This window comes from Micromys minutus (genome assembly GCF_963924665.1).
Source record: "Micromys minutus genome assembly, chromosome: 4".
NCBI classification, from domain to species: domain Eukaryota; kingdom Metazoa; phylum Chordata; class Mammalia; order Rodentia; family Muridae; genus Micromys; species Micromys minutus.
The window spans coordinates 26,468,552-26,488,070 of record NC_137973.1 but is presented as its reverse complement, the minus strand read 5'-3'; the positions used below and the strand labels follow the sequence as shown (position 1 = coordinate 26,488,070).

At 48.2% G+C, this 19,519-nt stretch overlaps 1 protein-coding gene across 2 annotated transcripts in view; it reads left to right on the top strand.

The window, feature by feature from the left end:
* IL6R (interleukin 6 receptor) overlaps positions 1-11,929 on the top strand; it is a 47,555-nt gene extending 35,626 nt beyond the window's left edge. The window contains exons 8-12 of one of the 2 annotated variants that reach the window (XR_013974992.1): positions 691-760; positions 1,650-1,749; positions 5,209-6,709; positions 8,831-9,059; positions 11,468-11,929. Coding sequence is in view for 1 of the 2 variants with exons in the window: in XM_080915118.1 (XP_080771244.1) it covers positions 691-760; positions 1,650-1,749; positions 5,209-5,440 (402 nt within the window). In the remaining variant the exon portion in view is untranslated. Of the gene's footprint in view, positions 1-690; positions 761-1,649; positions 1,750-5,208; positions 8,578-8,830; positions 9,060-11,467 lie in introns of those variants that run through there. The other variant, XM_080915118.1, reaches the window with a different exon arrangement.
* Positions 11,930-19,519: the final 7,590 nt, after the last annotated feature.

Below are 19,519 nucleotides of genomic sequence, written 5' to 3'. Positions count from 1 at the left end.
TCATGAAGTATTGGAAATCGGATTACAGCTGAGGCTGCTTAACAAATTCCTTAACTAATCCAATTTCCCACCCGACTCTATCTCCACGGTGTGGTCCTTAATTCCTTCAAGAAGAAGCTGGAGTCTTTGTTCCTCTGCACCCACAGCACAAAGGAGGAAGCAGGGGGTCTGTCACACACAGGGCTACCCAGGGGCTGTTCTAGGAGGGAAGTCCTCAGGTGGTCTTCTTTGTGGAGCTTTCTGGTGCCTTCACAGGCAGAGGCAGGTGAATCAGGTCCTAGGAGAACTGACGTTAGCCGAGACTAATGAAATCTCTCAGAGCTAGAAGCAGAAGTCCACCCGGACTCAGAAATCTGCCCATCATGTAGCTCACTAGTGTAAAGTGTAGATGGGGTGCCAGGACCGGCTTTTTTCCGGGAGGCTACAAGCGCACCTGGCAACAGACCTCATGGCCAGCTGCTGTGTTTACTGAGCACACCCTGTGTGCTTTTGGCAGAGACATGGGTGGAAAGAACTCCACCTGACCTAGGGAAAGTGAGCCCAGAAATAACACCAGTGACAGGTAGGCGGTTCATGAAGGTTGGGCACAGAGAGGTTCGGGACATGGAAAGGAGGTGGTGGCTTTGTGGAAGACACGTAGAGGTCCCTGTGAAGGGTGGGCAGGCTGATGGTGAGGGTCGTCTCTCGTAGGTCTCTGTTGAAGACTATGACAACCTCGAGGATCAGCACAGGAGTTCTACAGAAGCAACGAGTGTCCTTGGTAAGCGCTAGTGTCTCGGTGTTCCCCTGGCCTGCAGAAAAACTCAGCCGATGATCAAAGGCAACCCCCTCCCATTGTTTTATATAAGTCATTGCAGTACTGGGGACTGAACCTAGATCCTCAGGCAAGCCTGCCACCAGTGAGCCACAACACCAGCTCACTTCTCGTTGCTCCATACGCCCGTTAGCCGTTGTTTGCCACGATACGATGAGGCCCACGGGAGGAGAGGGACAGAGCAGGAAGCTAACTTGCGGTCAGTCCACTGAGACTGGGAAGACCAGGAGCATCTCCGCTGGAGACTGAAACGGAGTGTCCGTGGAAGGAAGCCTGTTTGCGTAGCTCCACTGGCTCAGCCAAGAGCCAGTAGCCTCTCTTTAGGGACTAGGCAGGAAAGGGGCTCAGGAAAGGTAGACCAAACACTCTGGTCAGGAAGGGAGATCTGTGGAGATCTTCCTGCAGGAGAAGGGACATGGCGTGTCTGTGGCTTGACTGCCAAGTTGGGAATAGGCAAGAGGTGACATCCCAAGGGAGAAATTCCAAATACTTGTTGAAAGCCCCTGAGTCTCCCTGACTTGGTCCTAGTGACCGCCACAGAGTCCTAGGAGCCTCTGACTCTCATGTACCCTCTGCCTGGGGCAGGGATAAGGATACCGGCTGCTCTTGAGAGTGAGTGGCCCTTCGATTGGCTGCAGTGGACATCAACCCCACATGAGCCCTTGAATGGTGCAGTCTCCCTCAGTCCCCGTGGGATTGGTCTGTGCTGTGCCTCTCCAGAGCTGTGTCTGCTTCTAGTATCTGCTGCCTGACTTTCTCTTCCCTCCTTCCTTCTGTCTGCCCTCTTCCCTCCTTCCCTTCCTCCTCTCTATCATATCCTCACCTCGGCCCACAGCTCCAGTGCAAGAATCCTCGTCCGTATCCCTGCCCACATTCCTGGTAGCTGGAGGAAGTCTGGCGTTTGGGTTGCTCCTCTGTGTCTTCATCATTCTGAGGTGAGATGGGTCCTGGGGCTCCAGGCTGCACTCTTGTGTCTTAGCTTTCCTCTGCCCAAGGCGGCGTCAGAACCTAAGGAGCTTCAAACGAACGTGGAGCACACAGAGTCCTGGGTCAGGGTGCTGCAGGAAGCCAGGGGACAGCACAGATACTAACTATTATCCAGTGAGGAAGACAAGCCCTGACAAGGAAGCGCAGACACAGGCAGAGCTGCAGTAGCGCAGCCATGGTGAGGAGGACAAGAGAAGGTCCTAGGCAGAGAATTCTGCTTCTGAGGCCCTCACAGTGGCCCCCGAGCTGGCCTGACAACAAACATGGAAAAACCACATCGGGCTGTGCTCAACTCAGGGCTGTTCTTCTTCTGATCCCTCCCCCCTCCTTTCCTTATTTTCAGTGCCAGAGTTCGAATCCAGGGTTAGATAGGAACTCTGACATTGGGCTATGTCACTGGCTCCAATATGACTTTCCTGTGAAGGAATGAAGGCAGAAATTAAAGCTGAAAGAGGCAGTGTAGATATACCTAGTAAGGAGTACAGGACACGAAGCCTGCTTCATGGGCTGGGGCCTTAAGGGTCATGAAGTCAAAATCTTTAATCAACCAATAAGAAAACGGCCCCAAGGGTTGTCCAAGAAGTCAGGGCTGCATGACATGCCCTGTAGACCCCAGCTCATGGACCAAGTCTACATAGGCTGAGATAACCCAGCTGGCCCTACTAGGTGCTTAGGTGTGCTAATAGAGAGGCATTAGAGGTCAATTTGCTTGCCTGTTGCTTAGGCTCAGACACTGGCCGCTACCAGCATCTGAAGCCCCTGAGGGAAGGAAGTGCCTGTGGCAAGAACGTACCAGCAATTTACTTCCTACCTGCCGAGATCCTACTTTATCCCGCATAAGGCAGATTTATTCGTAAAAGAGGCCAGTTTGATTATTTTAGTTTTGTTTTTTGAGACAGTCTTAGCATGAAGCTCAGGCTGGTCTCAAACTCTCTGTCCTCCTGTCACCACTTCCCAAGTGTTGGGATTATAGGCAGGTGACACTTGCCTGAAAAAACTAGTATTTTCAAGCCAGTGGCGGACACCTTCGATCCCTGTGCTCATGAAGTAGAGGAAAGCAAATCTCTGAGTTCAAGGACAGCCTCGTCTACAAAGTGAGTTCCAGGACAGCCAGGGCTCCACAGAGAAATCCTGTTGTCTTGGACTTCTCCTACCCTCCCCCCAATAAAACAAAACAACCTAGTAATCAAAACCTCCTCTTTTTTTTTTTTTTTTTTAAGACTCCCTAACAAGAAAAGGCTATCACTTGGGGACACCGTGGAGTCAGGGAGTTAGAAGCTGGCTGAGCCACAATGACTGGGTTGCAAGTATGTTAGGAGTTTGACATTTTGCCAGTCAGGATAGCATAGTTTTAGAACATTTAGTTTATGTTCCAAGCTGAATATTTTTCTAAATATTTCTCTAGCGATGTTAGAGAAAATGAAAACAAGTAAAATGTACTACGGACAAAAAGTCTGCCCTTTCTTAGGTGGAGGTCAGGGGGTCAGTTCTTCTGAAACTGAGAAAATAGGACCCTGCTAATGGAATTATTTTTCTGTACATTTTTCTAAAATGGACTTAAACCATTAGTTGTATACCTACAGCTTAAAACTCATTCATAACACCCAAGCGTCCTTGGCACAGGACAATAGCCTGGGGGATCTCTGTGAATTCCAATCCAGGGTGGTCTGCATAGTGAATCCTACAGGGCCACCTAACCCCTCTAATCCTACCATTGTAAAAATATTTTCACGTTCTTTGTAAAGCTCACATTCATTAGCAATAGGCTTCTCCTGTAAGTACAGATTCCAAGGTTAACTGTTATCAAGCAATGGGAGATGTTTCAATTTTAAAATCAGCACTGTGCTGGACATCTTTGTACTTAAAGTACTTGCACATTCCTATCACTGTGTTAGTCACTATTCTATTGCTGTGAAGACACCATGACCACCACAGGGCAAGTGTGGTGCTGGGGAGGTAGCTGAAAACTACATCCTGATCCCTAGGCAGTGATAGAAACACTGGGACTGTCAAGGGCTTTTAAAACCTCACATCCCAACATCCCAACCCCACTGTGACACACTTCCTCCAGCAAGGCCACACCTCTTAATCCTTCTAATCCTTTCAAATAGTACCACTCCCAGGTGACTAAGCATTCAAATATATAAGTCTAGGGGGGAGCATTTTTATTCAAAGCACCACAGTCATTTTAAGGGTGTATGAGTTCCTGGGTCAGGGGGCTGAATGCTTTGCAGTCCATGGTATAGCAATGTGTTCTTAGTCCTCTCACAGGGAGAATTCCACTCAGCGACTGAGCACACTCCCCTTCGCAACTATTTGGCTCTCTTCCTGCAGCCAAATAACATTCTGCAGATTGTTTATGTTGCTTGGATAACAGGCCAAGAGCCAATGGCTGATTCAGAGCCAGCCGTCAATCATTTATCATGGCAAGAAAGGAATAGTCTGCTGGTTTCAAGTCCCCCAAACGCCCCTCCCCCACCTGAGCTCTTCCTTAGGTAATGGCAGGTGATGAAATTGGGGGGAGGATCACCTTATTTCCACTTTGGAGTCAGTACACAGCAAGCCAGCCACGGAGAAGGAAGTCAAAGGGAGGAGGAGAGGTGGCCCTGGCTCAGCACGCCTCACCAAGGGCCCCTTGGGAAGGAGTCCCCCCCTCCCCGCCACACCTTTGCAGATCTGTATCTGTGGCTCAGCTTTCTTCCAGCTGTCAGGTGACTCTCTGGTGGTTATTGAGCCAGGCCCCAGACATCGCACGGAGGAGGCTGTGATGAGGGCGATGCCTATCTCCTTCCTGCTACCACTGACTTTCCTGTCAGATGAGTCACCACGTGCCCAGTGGTGCCCCTGTCAGAGCGTGCAGCCTCTCTCTGCTAGGGCGGGGTGGGTGGAGGTGTCTGGAGACCTGAGGATGGTATACTGAATACAGGGCTCAGGACACAGTGCTGCTAGGACCACACAGCCTCATCTCTGCCGGTCATCGAATGATCTGCCTCCTGCCAGCCTTCGTCGGACCAAATTCCATGTTCCTTCCCTACTGAAAGAAACCCCCCCCCCCTTTTTCATTTTTACCTGAATAGATAGAGACCTGTTGATGTGAGCCCTATAGGCAGTCTCTGGCCCCGGCAAATTGAGGGGCTGACAGGTGACTTTTGAAGTGCATAAAGGAACATTTGCATTTCTCCCCCTTTGTTAATGAGGCCAGTGAGATATGGTCTTGACACGATTTTGAAACTCACCAGCTCTTCAGGGTATTGTGGGACCTCTGGTGATGATGTGGGAGACAGATAGTCAAACCTAGGCACACCTAACCTATTGAGGCAGTCTGCTGCTCCTAGGGTTTTTCATCATGTCTTTGGCCTGGGAGGAGGCTAAGATCTGTGTTTTTGTTTTTGTGTGTTTGTATAAAGACTCAAGAAGAAATGGAAGACACAGGCCGTGATGGAAAGCAAGACAACCTCTCCCCCACCGTATTCCTTGGGACCGCTGAAGCCAACCTTCCTTCTGGTTCCTCTCCTCACCCCATCAAGGTCCCATAACAGCTCTGGGTCTGACAACACCGGAAGCCACAGCTGCCTGGGTGTCAGGGACGCACAGTGCCCTTGTAACAACAGCAATAGAGACTACTTATTCCCCAGATAATTGCCTGGATGGTACCTGGCAGCTGGCACACAAGTTTCTCAGGGCTGAGGTGGGGGGGGGCAGGGCTGAGGCTTTCCTGCCCCCACAAGAGCTTTGCCAAGGTTCTGATTGGGTGAAGACTGGTGTTCTGCTCAGGCTCTGAAGGAGGGGGTCGTGAGGAACACCAGCCACCATGAAGAGAGCCTGCGATGACTCTGAATAGAGATGCCCGTCAGCTACACACCCAAGGGTGGCTCACAAGCTGCACCCTCAGGAAGCCTCAGGAAGGGGTGCCAAGGGCTGCCCCAGTTGCCTAGCTCTGGTTCGATGGCCCAAGCCATCTTTTTAGCTTGAACTCTTAAAACCTAAGCACCTTTGCCTCTCTCTTTCCTAGGCCACAGAGGCCCGGAGGAAGCTTGATTGTACTTTTCTTCTCAGCACCTGGTGACTAACATCTCAGGGCCTGATGGTTTACGTGAAATGACAATTAATTTCGCAGAAGCAGTTTTTAAATGTGAATGATAACCCTAGTCATTGCTGACTGGAGGTTTTATTTTCTTCTTCGATGTCAGGCCTCCAGGAGAGAAGCAGAAAGGAAGGAGAGAGAGGATGGGTGCCCACTGCCTGTGTTGTACTTGGGGGACCCAGACTGGAAGACACGTTTCCTGTCCCCTACTCTCCCAGAAGAGGGATGGTGGTAGGGGCCTCCTCTTCCAGGCCAGAGAGTACAACTTTATGCCAGCCTTGCCCATACTGGTTTCAACTGGACTTGAGCTACTAGGAAAGATGACATGCGTGCAGAAAGTAAACTTTAACTGGCAATAACGCACTTTCATTATGGTTTTTAGAGAACCATTTCTCTTGAGCCGCTGGAAGAGGCTGCTCACTGCAGGCTGGTGTATGAGCCCTCACCCCCACCCCCACCCCGGGGGGAGGGGCAAGTACAGTAACTTTAAGCCCAAAGGCTGAGGCCAAGTCAAGTGAAAATGGAGAAAAAGCAAAACAAAACAACACTGTTTCTTATAACAGAAAAGCCTTTGGTTTCGTTTTGTATTTTTTTGTCTTAAAAGGTGTAAAAATAATCTGTTCTTACTCTGCTTCAGGGAACGAGCCAGCGATTACTCCCCAGGCATAGGCAGGAAGGGTGTCTGCTTCCTGATACACCTCACTGCCACCTCGGCCTTTCTTGCTTCACGTTCAACTGAGTCGCCCGGGGGGGCTTTGAAGAATCCTGTGATGGTAGTGGTTACTGAGGAGACACAGAGCCACAGAGTGGAGCTGTGATTAGAAGTGAGTTATGCAACCACAACACCCCACATTTGCCATGTTCCAGAACTATGCTAGTAGCTTGCCTCTGGAGAAAATGCCACCACCAGACAAGGCAGAGCTCGGAAGCTGCCACCTTGAGCCATCTGCTTTCCAGTTCCAAGGGGCCATGGACTTAGGCAATCAGTTCATTCTCTTTGTAGACTTGGTTCATTTCAGGGCCCGTTTCTGTCTTAGAAAAAGCTCTGTCGGTTGACAAAAGAATCTGACAAATGTTTGCGTTTGGTTTTTTTCCCCTTCTTTCCTTCTTTGCTAAGGGTTTTGGGACTCAAGGGTAGCAAAAATGCTGTGAAAGGGAAATATTAGAAATAGTGATCTTCAGGGGATAGGTGGCAATGCCCACATACAATTCTGTCCCTCACAGGGCTGGCTTGTCTCCATGCTGTTTACCCAAGCCAGGCAGAGCAGGCTGGCAGAAGATTGGAGTCTAGATAGCTCATTATCTCTGGAAGCGAAAGAGCTTTGATCTCCACGTTGTTTCTGCTTTCACTATTGTTGGAACAGGATAGCCTCCCCCTTATCAAAAGGATGCTTTTCCCGTTTGACTTTTTATAAGCTAAGTCAATGAGGTGTGTTTCATCTGAGCTTCAGCTCTGTTTGTTTCTTACGGGTGTATGCCCTTGGCTGCCTGTGGCCTCAAGTCTGTGCTAGCTGCACTGGTGTCCCGTCCTTGGGTCATTCTTGCTGGAGTTTCTGCAGCCCACAGGCTACCTTGTCAACAGTACCACTTAACACCAGCATCCAGCAAACCAGGCAGCCAGATGTGGAGGGTTTAGACAGAGATGATTTAAACATGATCTTTGGTTCTTCTGGTATTAGCGAAATGGCTTTCAACTATTAAAAGGGAGGAGCTTTGGCCACACCCACTACATCTGGTGACAGTCCTTTCTCTCCATGAGCCTTGACTTCACACCTTCTCACCTGGTTGAAAGCTCACACTGAATCTTTCCTACGGTTCCTGGTATAGGCTTTACTGCTGCAATTGGCTGGGAGCCAGTGTGGGGCAGCGCCCAGCAGGGTGGGCCAAGGTTAGTTACTGTGGGCTGGCTTAAGGAGTGCCTGGCTTGCCTGGTTGCTTGGGTTCTGAGTGAGCTGCAGAATTTCCTAGCAGTTCTTTATGGCTGACCTAGTTGGGGAAGATTCCCACACTCAACTGCAGGTGGAGGTGGTGAGAAACCTGTTTTCATTTGGAGGAGCAGGATCATCCCATGGTACAGCCTACAGGGAGGCTGTGGTGGGAGGAGGCAGGCCAGCTGGCTCAGGTCCTGGGACTGGTCCTGGGGAGGGTCTGCCAAAGGCCTCTCCAGCCTCTAGTCCTAGTGTGGTTGGGTGCCAGTTCCCGGAACTGTTTCTATGGCAACCTTGATGCTTTATTAAGGAACATTGTCAGTTTTGTGAACATATGCTCGGATGGAAATCCTGTTTTCAGGGAAAGGACTGGTGCAGTGTGTAGCAAGCTGGAACTGACAAGAGAGACTTTTTGGCAAGAGATCACATCCGTTAAGCAGAATACCTCAATGCTACATGTTTTTGACTTCGAGATGATATTTTTAAGGATTTTACACTGTTACCTATAAGCTGATACCTAGACTTTCTGCAGAGTCAGTGTTTTTTTTAATGCCCCCCCCCTGCCATTGTTTGCTTTAAAGTGAAAATTGTAACCGTTTGAAATAAATAATACCTAAAACTGCATTTGTGATGTGCCCCTGCTTTGGGAACCTTTTCATTAAAAGGAAAACCTTCCGTGATGAGTGAGGAATAAGGAACGAGGAAGGCTAATTAAACAGGACTGTTTCTGAGGGCACAGTGGCTCAGTCCTCTAACCCTAACACTAGGAAGGCAGAGGTGGGAGGATTTCTGTAAGTCGGAGGCTAGTGAGGCCTTGCATTTCACTTATACTACCCCCACAGACAGACAGACAGACAGACAGACACACACACCATAAAACATGACACACACACTAAACTTGGGAGTAGCAATTTCTCAAAAGGCTTTAGTTAATGAACGTTTTCCCAGACCAAGGCCTGGGAGTTCTGGAAGGAGGCTCACTTGTCTGTCACGGTAGTTACATTTCAGCATTACCAGACCGTAGGCATGTTGGAAAAGAGAAGGAAGACCCACTACTTATGTGTCTACTGGACTGTGGAGGTGATAATGGGATCCCGAGAGCCATCCTGAACATCCTGAACCTTCTTGGTCATCAGATGGCTGAGTCTGTTCTCCTACTGAAAAAGATTTTGGGCAAGAAAAACCTGGGACCTAGTCTTCTCTATGTTCCAAACAGAAGGAAAATGATCATGTGGATGCTTTGCAGGTAAGAGCAGGGGGCAGCTGCTGAGAACCAGCCTCAGCCTGGCCAGGGTTCTGAGAGGTGTCTGAGAGCAGCCAAAACAAACGGCTTGAAGTCAAATCATGGGTTCAAGCTGGTGGCCTATGTTCTGCTGAGATGGCTTTCCAGACTGCTCTCTCTCTCTCTCTCTCTCTCTCTCTCTCTCTCTCTCTCTCTCTCTCTCTGTGTGTGTGTGTGTGTGTGTGTGTGTGTGTGTTCTGCTCTGCTCTGCTCTGCACAGTCTTTTCTTGCTATCCTAAAAACTCTCTGGCTGAGACAGGCAGTTTTCTGCTAGAGACAGCTCTCTCTGCTAGTAAACATTCTAAAAGCTCTCTGGATAGCTCATGAGTTTTCTGATCAAAGTCAGAAAAGCTGCTATAAAGAAATTCTTGGATGTTCTGACAAAATCAGAAATCCTGTTAGAAAAACTCTAAAATTAATTCGTGGGTTTTCCAATCAAAATCAGAAAGACGGCCTTCTCCAGACAGCTGCTACAAAACTTGCTAAAAGAGCCGTGTCTTCTCTCTAAGTAATTCTTGGTGGCCAGAAATCCCATTAGAAAAAAATTACAAGAGAGCTGGGTTTGCTTTCCATGGATTTTCCAACTAAAATCAGGAACGCTGTTTCCTTTTCTTAAAAAGATTCTTGAAGAGCTGTGCTCCCTCTCCAGAGATCTCTGGACAGCTCAGCTCGGGTAGAGAAAAATTCTAAGAACTGCTATTGTTTCCTGACAGCTCATCTGCAGACCAACAGCCTTGTATTTTATTTACATATCAATTCAGTTATTTATTCCAGGTTCCTTCTTGACCACCCTAGGAATCAGCATTCAATGACCTTAGCCCCTTGATTCTATGGAAAAGGATAGCAAGTACTTTTTTTTCTTAACACTGCAAAAGAATTCTGAGATCTGCCTGCCTTTGTAAACTTAGCTGGGTGGGACCTTATCCCGGGACTACCATTTCCCACCACTCCTGGACCTAAATTCCTTTTGTCCCAGGTTTGAACTCAGGAATCTGCCTGTCTTTGTATCTCTCTGACAAACTGGCTCACAGCGTAGCTGCCTCTTTCCCTTTTAGATCTGTGAAGCTTTTTATACGGTTCACATTGCATTTTATATTTTTGTATAGTTGAGAAATTATACATTTTTGAACTCATATTTACCATTTTGCTGAGACATTAGCCACACCTTCCACTCCTGGACACACGGTTACATTAACAGGGAGGGTATTCCTCAGAGGAACGTGAAAATATGTACATCATTATACAAACAAGCCATCTGCCCACAGCAGCCATCAACTCTCATGGAGGCCCATGCCCGCTTGCCCTGTCCCCAGGGGCAGGAACTATGTCATTCTGTCCCTACCAAGGCATGCACAGCAGGTGGCAGGAAGTATGCAATGGTCCCAACTCAGACTAAGCTGGAGTTGAGTGTCACCTCCACCTGGACTCCTGCTCCCTCAGGACAGTTGTTTGTCCTTTGAGGCTGCTCCTTGCCTTGCAGAAAGTAACAAAGGAACCAAGTGTCCCTTGGAGTGGCCAGGGTGTGTGGGTCGTAGGGAGAGTGGAGCCAGGAATGGAGAGAGAGCCACTTTCCCATCTGCACACTGCCGCCAAGTTACCAGAGCCGCACTCTCCAGAATGTGAGGGAGCAGATGGTGATTCTTGTCCAGGGTGTGAGGCGCACTCCGCTGCTGAAAGTATCTGCTGAGAAGCATTCTATTTACTTTTGAAGGCACGAGGGAAGTAGAGCTTTCTGCAGCTCTATGGGAAGTGCAGGTTTCACTGCAGTGCATGTGCGAGGGAGGGCTAGGTGGAAGGGGGGTACGGAGGCAGAGCCTAGGGACCCAGAGTGAAAGCACAGAGCTGAAGAAAAACAGTACTAGGCATGTGACCAGCTGGTGGGATGCAGTCCTAGCGTGCATAAGACCCTGGGTTTGACTTTCAGTACTGCACACATTGGTAGCTGTGAACAGTTATATAGATAGACACCTAAGGTCAAAGGGATCAGGAAGGTCATGAAATGCTTACACCTCATGCAGGTAAAGAGTGGTCCAGGATACCCAGGTTAGTTAAAAGGCAGAGGTAGACTCAAAGCTTAGGTCTTCTTCACCCCCAAGCAGGTGCTGTTTCCTTACTCAGCCCGGGTCCCATAGCTGTTGGTGACCTTGATGACCAAGTATTCTCCAACCCTAGACCTCCCTCTCCAGCAACGATCCTGTTTCTTCATTTGGTTTGCCAAACTTCTGGGTGTAAGCTGAGGCCCTCAGGCTAAAGCTTGGGTCAGACACTTTCAGGGGCGACCAGAAGTCAGAGCACAAGGAGGGGTCACTGAGAGGAAGGACAGAAATCGGTTCCTTACATTTGCCCCCCCCCTTTCCGTTTTTCTGAAACAGGGTTTTTCTGTGTGGCTCTGGCTATTCTGGAACTTGCTCTGTAGACCGAAGCCAGCCTTGAAATCAAAGATCTGTCTGCCGCCACCTATGGAGCGCTGGGACTAAAGGTGCGCACCACTGCTGCTCTGGCCAGTTCCTTACACCGAACCAGGGGCTTCCCTTTCACCCCTGGACTTGCCGTGAGACTGATGCTTATTTTGTATACACTTGAGTGGACCATTAAAGCTTCCTCCAGCTCCGTCCTGGATCTGGCTTTGTCACATTGTGATGCAGAAAGACAAACACCCTAAGTGCCCTACCCAAGAGTCTAGTTGGAGCTTACACAAGCAGCAGAAGACAAAGCTTTGATTCTGGAAATTTCTAACTATTTCCCTTAAACTCCGTTCCCCACTCCGCTGGCCTCTTTGGGCCAGACCAATGAAATGAAGTGTTTTAAAATCTTGGACTGGGAAGATGGCTCAGCACCGGCCACTCTTACAGAAAGTAAAAGTCGATGGAAAACCCAGAAATCTCGGAAATGTTCACATGGAGCGCCTAGAATAAAATCACAGCCGTTTCCGAGAAATCTCTCTCAGTTACTTGAAATACCTTACTGAGAAGGTCTTACTTAAGGGGAACAGTCTTCACCACTGGCTTCCTGTGGGTGTGTCTCACAGAGGGTTTATAAACTTGGGTTCCTTTAGATCTCCTGAGATGAAAGCAGGCCAAGCACCCCTTAAGAGACTTTTGTTTTATTTTTATTTTTTCTTGACAGAGCCTTGCTGTGTAGCCCAGGCTGGACCGCAGTTCACACGGTTCTTCGCTCTCAGCCTGCTCTGTGCGGGAGTTACACCCAGTCAGTTTTAAGAAAAACAAGTTCTTGTTTTAGGGGCTTGCCTCCTCGGCTCTAGTCCACTTGTATTCTCAGCACTCCCCTGCCCCCCTCTGAGTAAACTATCCCTAGTTCCATCTCTAGCCAATAGTGCAATCTTCCGGCCTAGGACACAAGAGCCTGGACCCAGATGCTCTCTGAACTTGGATTTGCAGCCTGGGACTATGCATGGTTTTCCTTTATCTTGTTTTTGGATTTTAGCTAAAGCCTAAATATAACTCTGAGATACTCTGAGCTTTTCTACTGGTTCATGGCTACCAAGCCAAACCCAAAGGGCGGGGCTTCCTCCTTCTGGCAGCTTTCCTGCTTTTTTTTTTTTTTTGAGTCAGAGCCCTGGCTATCCTGGAACTCACTATGTAGACCAGGTTCATGAACTCACAGAGATCCACCTCTCTGTGCTTCCCAACTGCTGGGATTAAAGGTTCATTTATCTACTATATATAAGTACACGTTCATTGTCTTCAGACACACCAGAAGAGGGCATCAGATCTCATTACAGATGGTTGTGAGTCACCATGTGGTTGCTGGGATTTGAACTCAGGACCTCTGGGAGAGCAGTCAGTGCTGTTAACCACTGAGCCATCTCTCCAGCCCTTCTTTCTATTTATTGATGTATGTTATTTATGTGGGTGCTTTGACTGCAGATGCATCTGTACACCAGAAGAGGGCATCAGATCTCACTGTAGATGGTGTGAGTTGCCTCAGGGTGCTGGGAGGGCCTTTGGAAGAGCCACTAGAGTGAGCTCTAACCACTGGGCCATCTCTCCAGTCCCTGTTCTGCTTTGTCTTAGCCAAACTACAATATGAGATTTTCTGGAGCTTCCAAAACAACAAAAACCAAAGCAAGATCCCTAAAAGAAAGACTCTCTCTCTCTCTCTCTCTCTCTCTCTCTCTCTCTCTCTCTCTCTCTCTCTCCTCCCTCCCTCCCTCCCTCCTTCTCCCTCCCTCCCTCCCTCCCTCCCTCTCTCTCTCTCTCTCTCTTTCTCTCTCTTCCTCCTCCTCTTCTCCTCCTCCCCCTCTTCTTTTATTGAGTCTCAGGTATCCAGTTTTCTCTGAAGCTGAGAGTGACCTTGAACTCCTGATTTCCTGCTCGTACTTCCTTTGACCCAGGAATGATGATGTCCTGGGAGTTGGGTGGAGCACTACCCCAGCCAGGCCATTTCTGGTGGCAGGGACTGGTGGTTGCTGTGCCACTCTTCTTGGGGCCAGTGGACCTGAGCTACATCCAGCAAATTAGCCTAAGAACAACCTCTGAGACTTCAAGGTGGACCTGTGTTTTCTCTTTCCCTTTCTGTGTATTACGTAACATTGTTTAGGAGGTACCCCACCTCCCTCTGTATATTTAATTGTCTCAGAACAGTTGTCAACGAAGGCCAGACAGCAGTGTGTTCTTGTGGTTCCAGCTCCGTGGAAGGTTGATGCTAAAAGATTACTTGAGCCCAGGAGTTCAAGGCTAATTTGGGCCACATAGCCAGACTCAGTCTGAGGATGGTATGCAAATGTAAAGCCATCTTTGTTTTAAAAACTGACCAACCAAAGAAACCCAGCAAGGGAACAAAGTTGCTATAGTCAAAGTCTCCCAAAGACAATTGTCCTGGAGGGGGCGGTATCTCTCTCTCTCCCTCCCCCCCTTATTTATTTATACATTTTTTGAGGTAGGGTTTCATCATTGTAGCCCAGGCTGGCCTAGAACTTGTAGACCAGGCTGTTAATTAGCTCTCAGTGGATGCTTTTTCTTGTCTCTTTGACAGTCTACCGGATTAATCTGCAAGTGCAGTAATATTTCTTTTAATGCAATTATTTCAAACCAGCAAGTCCTATTCATCTATGCACATGTATCAGAAGGCAAACTGAATCATCGAAAAGTCACGGAGAAAGCATTTTGAGTCAATGGTGACCTCGCTGTGACTCACAGCGTGGGTAAAGAAACTGGAAATGACCGTTCAGCCTCAGCGCAGAGCTCCTCCGTGTAACCCTACACTGACTCTCAGAGCTTCAGCAGCCTGCAGATTTCACAACTGTCTGGGTCCATTGGGCCTAGGAGGGGGAGGGGCTCCTTGGATGGGGAAAGGCTGCCTGGGCCCAGAGGCCACCTGTCAGCCTCAGCCCATCTTTGTCCTGGAAGTACAGTTCTCCCTGTGTCTATTTCCTTTGCCCCAAGCCCACTGGGTGTGGCTGGACACGGAGAGAGGGCAGTGCCTGGTTTTCACCTTAACAGAGAGTTAAGTTAAGGGTAGAGGCTGTCTCTCTTCTTTCTAAACCATTCATTCTCTCTTGCTACGGCTGCCTTTGGCCCAGGTTTACTGGAGAGCTCAGACCTCAAGGGCTCCGAGAGAGAACTCTGCTCAACACTGCAAACCTTCATGTTCACATGGCCTGATATATTTCCGTTGTTAGAGAATAGAGTAGTGTGGGCTGGAGAGATGGTTCAGCCAGCCGTTAAAGGTTATGCTCACAACCAAAAATATAAGAGAATAGAGGTGTGTGTTTAAAACTATATATTTATTCTTATTTTACGTGTATGAGTGTTTGCTTGGATGTATGGACAGAGCCTGTAGATGCATAGGCCTCTGTGGAACTGCAGTTCCGGATAGCTGTGAGCCACATACGTGGTGGGAAGGGAGTTCTGCAAGAGCAGCCAGCGCGCCTGAGTCTGAGCCATCTCTCCAGGGCCTCACTTTACTGAACCTGTTCTTCAGATGTGAAGGGTTCTGTAGGTGGAGTATATGACCTGGAAGGAAAGTAGAGGTGTGACAACTAAAAGTCACGCATGGCTAGGCACGGAGGCACACATCAGCAATCCCAGGACTAGGGAGGTAGAGGCAGGGGGACCAAGTTTGAAGAGGCTTGGACTACATTAAAAACAAACAGTCAAACAACAACACTTGGTCTCAACAACAACACAAACAAACACCTGGATGTGAGGCAGACCTGGGCTGCCTGTTGCTTCCCATGTGACTGACCCAGGACACATATTGATTATCTGAGCACTGAGATACTTATTTGAAAAGGAGGCCGCTTACACCCTGCCCCTTCACAGTGCCGGAGTCCAATATTCAGAACCTAAATTCTTACAAACATGTTCAGTCTGCATCCTAAAATCCATTACTCTGATTCCCTAGATGGGCAGAAGGAACATTACTGATGTAAACATCCTGTTTTCTTACAGTCGAACACAGAAAAACAGTAGGAACTTCTACCACCCGGTGGCAAATCTCACCCATGCTCAGCAAAAGGTACAGACCAGATGCTAGACGGCTCAGTGGTTAGGACCAACTCTAACTCGCGGTACCACATAGCTCCAGATTCTGGGGGGTCCAGCACCCTCTCTGCCATCAGCTCACCAGTTAAGAGCTGTCTGTAGCCCCTGCTCCCCAAGATCGGATGCCTCTGGTCTCTGCAGAAGAGTGAACAAACATAGCAGCCACCCTCTTCACACAACTAAACATACAGTAACTTTTACAAATGAAAAATAGCCCAGAGTGCTGGCACACAGCTTTAATCCTAGCACTGGAAAGGTAGAGACAGGGGTAACTCTGAGTTCAAGGTATGGTCTAAAAGCAAGTTCCAGGACAACAGTTATATAGGTAACACACACACACACACACACACACACACAGACACATACACACAGATACAGAGAGAGAGAGAGAGAAACATACACAATCGCACAAATACACATACAATACACTTATACACACAAACATACACATGCAAACATAAATATACACACAGGTACACACACACAAACATAAACTCACACACATATACATATACACACTCATACACGTATACGTATAGACACACATATATACACATACATTCATACGTATATACAGACACACAGACATACACACATATACACACTCACACACAGACACATACAGACACACACACTCACCACACACACATGCACATATACAAACACACACATACACATATACACACTCACACACAGACACATACAGACACACACACTCACCACACACACATGCACATATACAAACACACACATACACATATATACACTCACACACAGACACATACAGACACACACACTCACCACACACATGCACATATACAAACACACACATACACTCATACACACAAACACACACTCACACACAAACACACTCATATCCACAGACACACAGATACATATACACATTCACACAGAGACACACATACACATACTCACACACACAAACACAAATACTTATACACAGACACACAATATACTTACACACATACATACACTCATACACTCATATAGAGACACACATATACACACACTCATGTGTGACCATGAAAGGCAGCCTGGTTCCTGATTGAGCTAAGGCTAGAAACCCTGGTGACCCTACTCTCCTTTGCCTGACTCCTGAGAAACCAGGTCTGCCACCATCAAGCCAAGAACTATCCCGGTGGGACCAGCTGGCGCTCCCCTCTTTCTCCTGGGTCCTGGGCTAGATCCAGCTCATGGGCCCCCACTTGGTTCTCAGCTCTTCCGCGGCATCCAGCGATGTCTGCGTGTCTGAGAGCCTGAGAACCAGACGACCCCGACCTTGTCACAGGCCTGGGAACCCCCAAGCCAGCTCTGGTTGTCTGACGCCTCAGACTGTGCTTTCTCACCCCGGGAGCAGTGTCCCTCGCCTCCCTACAGTGTGGGGTAAGTGCAGTCAGCGTTCCTTGTTCTGCCTTCCAGAGCGGATGTGGGACCCCCATAACTCTACATACTCACACACTCATACACACACACACACTCACACACACATATATTCACTCACACACAGAGACACATACACACACTCAAACAGATACATACACCACACTCACATATACACACACATACACACACTCATTCACACACACACATATTCCCTCACACACAGAGACACATACACACACTCAAACAGATACATACACCACATTCACATATACATACACACACATGCACACACTCATTCACACACACATATATTCACTCACACAGAGACACATACACACAGACACACACTCGCACACACATTCACACGAATCTAATTCTGATGCTCAGAGGAAGAGAACAAAGCCCATGCTGCGGAAGACGGCGCCACAGTGGAGAACACGCGGCTCTGTGTTCCCCAGGGGAGGCAGCGTGGCAGGGCTGGAGAGGGAAGTGGGGGGAGGCTCAGCTGCCGGCTGTTCGTTGCGCTGGAACACTCCGGCATCAGCCGCTTCACAGAATGCTCCGGTAGGTGTCTGCACAGGAAGTACTTTTCATGCAGGGAGGCGACTGTGGAATGAATGGAACCAGTTCACTGAGAGGGCTATTGCTCAGTGGCAGAACCCCGGTGCACGCAACCCATCTCTACACTGCAACAAAACCAGCCGACCAGCCGACAGACTGACCAAAACACCACACAGCCGAACAAAGCCAATGACTGTCTTCCTGGCAAAGCTTTATTGAAAGTAACATTTCAAAGTAAACCGTCTCCGGCAGGCATGCAGCTACACTGCTCGGGGCCGGAGGGCCAACAACGTGTAAGATTCCACTATAATACCAGTTGCCAAGGTATTATAGTGCACCTGCAGCACACGCTCTTAAATATTTTAAAAAGTTAAAGCAGCGTATCAATCGATATTTTAAGTGTCAAATCCTCCTGACAGCATTTGGAACAGCAAAGTCCGTAACAGAATGAGTCTCGTCTCAATGATCCATTGACAGCAGTCCTCAAAAATAGAATTAAGATTGTGAACTACGTGACCCGGCCTCGATCCAGGGACATAGTAGGAGTCAAAGCACCATTTCTATAGAAAAGGGGTATATTTCAAGATGGCAACTGCTGTGTCATCGTTTATTTTGATTTATGGACTGTATCAGAAATCTTCCAGACAAACTACCCTAAATGCAGTGTATTTCTCAACTGCAGTTTTCTCTTGTCCCAGTAGATGGCAGTAGAACACCAGCTTTCGTTGCATAGGTTCAGCCAAGAAGGGAAGTTAAATTACAGGGAAGGTTGATACAGACCAAGTTTCTCCAAGGTCGAGTTAGTGGGATGTAGGTGGCAAAGAGAAGAAGAAGAAGAAAAGATCGATCCTAAAACCCCCAGAGATCCCTGGGACTAAACCACCAACCAAAGAGCACACATGGAGAGACCCATGGCTCCAGCGGCATTTGTAGCAGAGGATGGCCTTGTCTGGCATCAATAGGAGAAGCCCTTGGTGCTGTGAAGGCTTGTTTCCCCAGTGTAGGGAATGCCAGGGTGTTCTGGTGGGAGTGGGTGGGGGGGAGCATCCTCATAGAAGCAGGGGAAGGGGGGCTGGGAGTGGGAGAGGAGGGAACCAGGAAAGGGGATAACATTTGAAATGTAAATACATAAACTATCCAATAAAAAATAAAGACAAGAAATAATGTATAAGCTTTTGATCTCAGATTTATAACATCTGCTTTCTGATTTAGCCCTACACCCTATGAATATTAAACTACTTTCTTACTGCAAAAAAAAAAATAAAATTGATTGATCCTAAGGAAGTTTAAGGTAAACCGGTGCTGGAAGACAGGAAGACGACCGAAGGCTGTGAGGCCCAAGGAGGGAACAGTGAACTCCCAAGTCTCGGAAGCATATGCAGGGGGGAGGAATCTAGAGAGCACTGGTTCACTGAGGCGTGGGAAAGTGAAGCATTAGCTTCCAAATAAAATGTTAGCAGACTCATTTAGCAAGCAGCTAAAGAAGGTCTCACAGCAGTTCTTGAATTAAACATTAAGATCTAGCCAACAGGGGTAACACTGGTAAATAATCCAAACACCAAACGAGCCGGTTAAGGTAGGGCCTGGGTTGAGAACAGCCAGATTTCCCTACTGGTTCTCTGCTCAGCTCCTCTCCTGTGGCAGAGACCCGTGACTGAACTCCAGCACGGCAGAAGCAGAAGCTAAACGACCCAGAATAAAAGCTGTTCTTACAGGTGCCCATTAACGCACCCTCAATAGCTGGAAGGGACACTTGTGCCTTTACCATCACGTGACATTGTGCATGCTCACTAGAATACCCCACCGTTTTATTCCTCTACTCCATTTTTTAAAAAGTTTATGAGCATGAATGTTTTGCTTGTATATATGTATGTGTACCATGTTCCTGCCCAGGTCCCTCATGAGCCAGAAGGGGGCGCTGGGTGCCTTAGAGCTGGGCAGCAAGTATTTCCC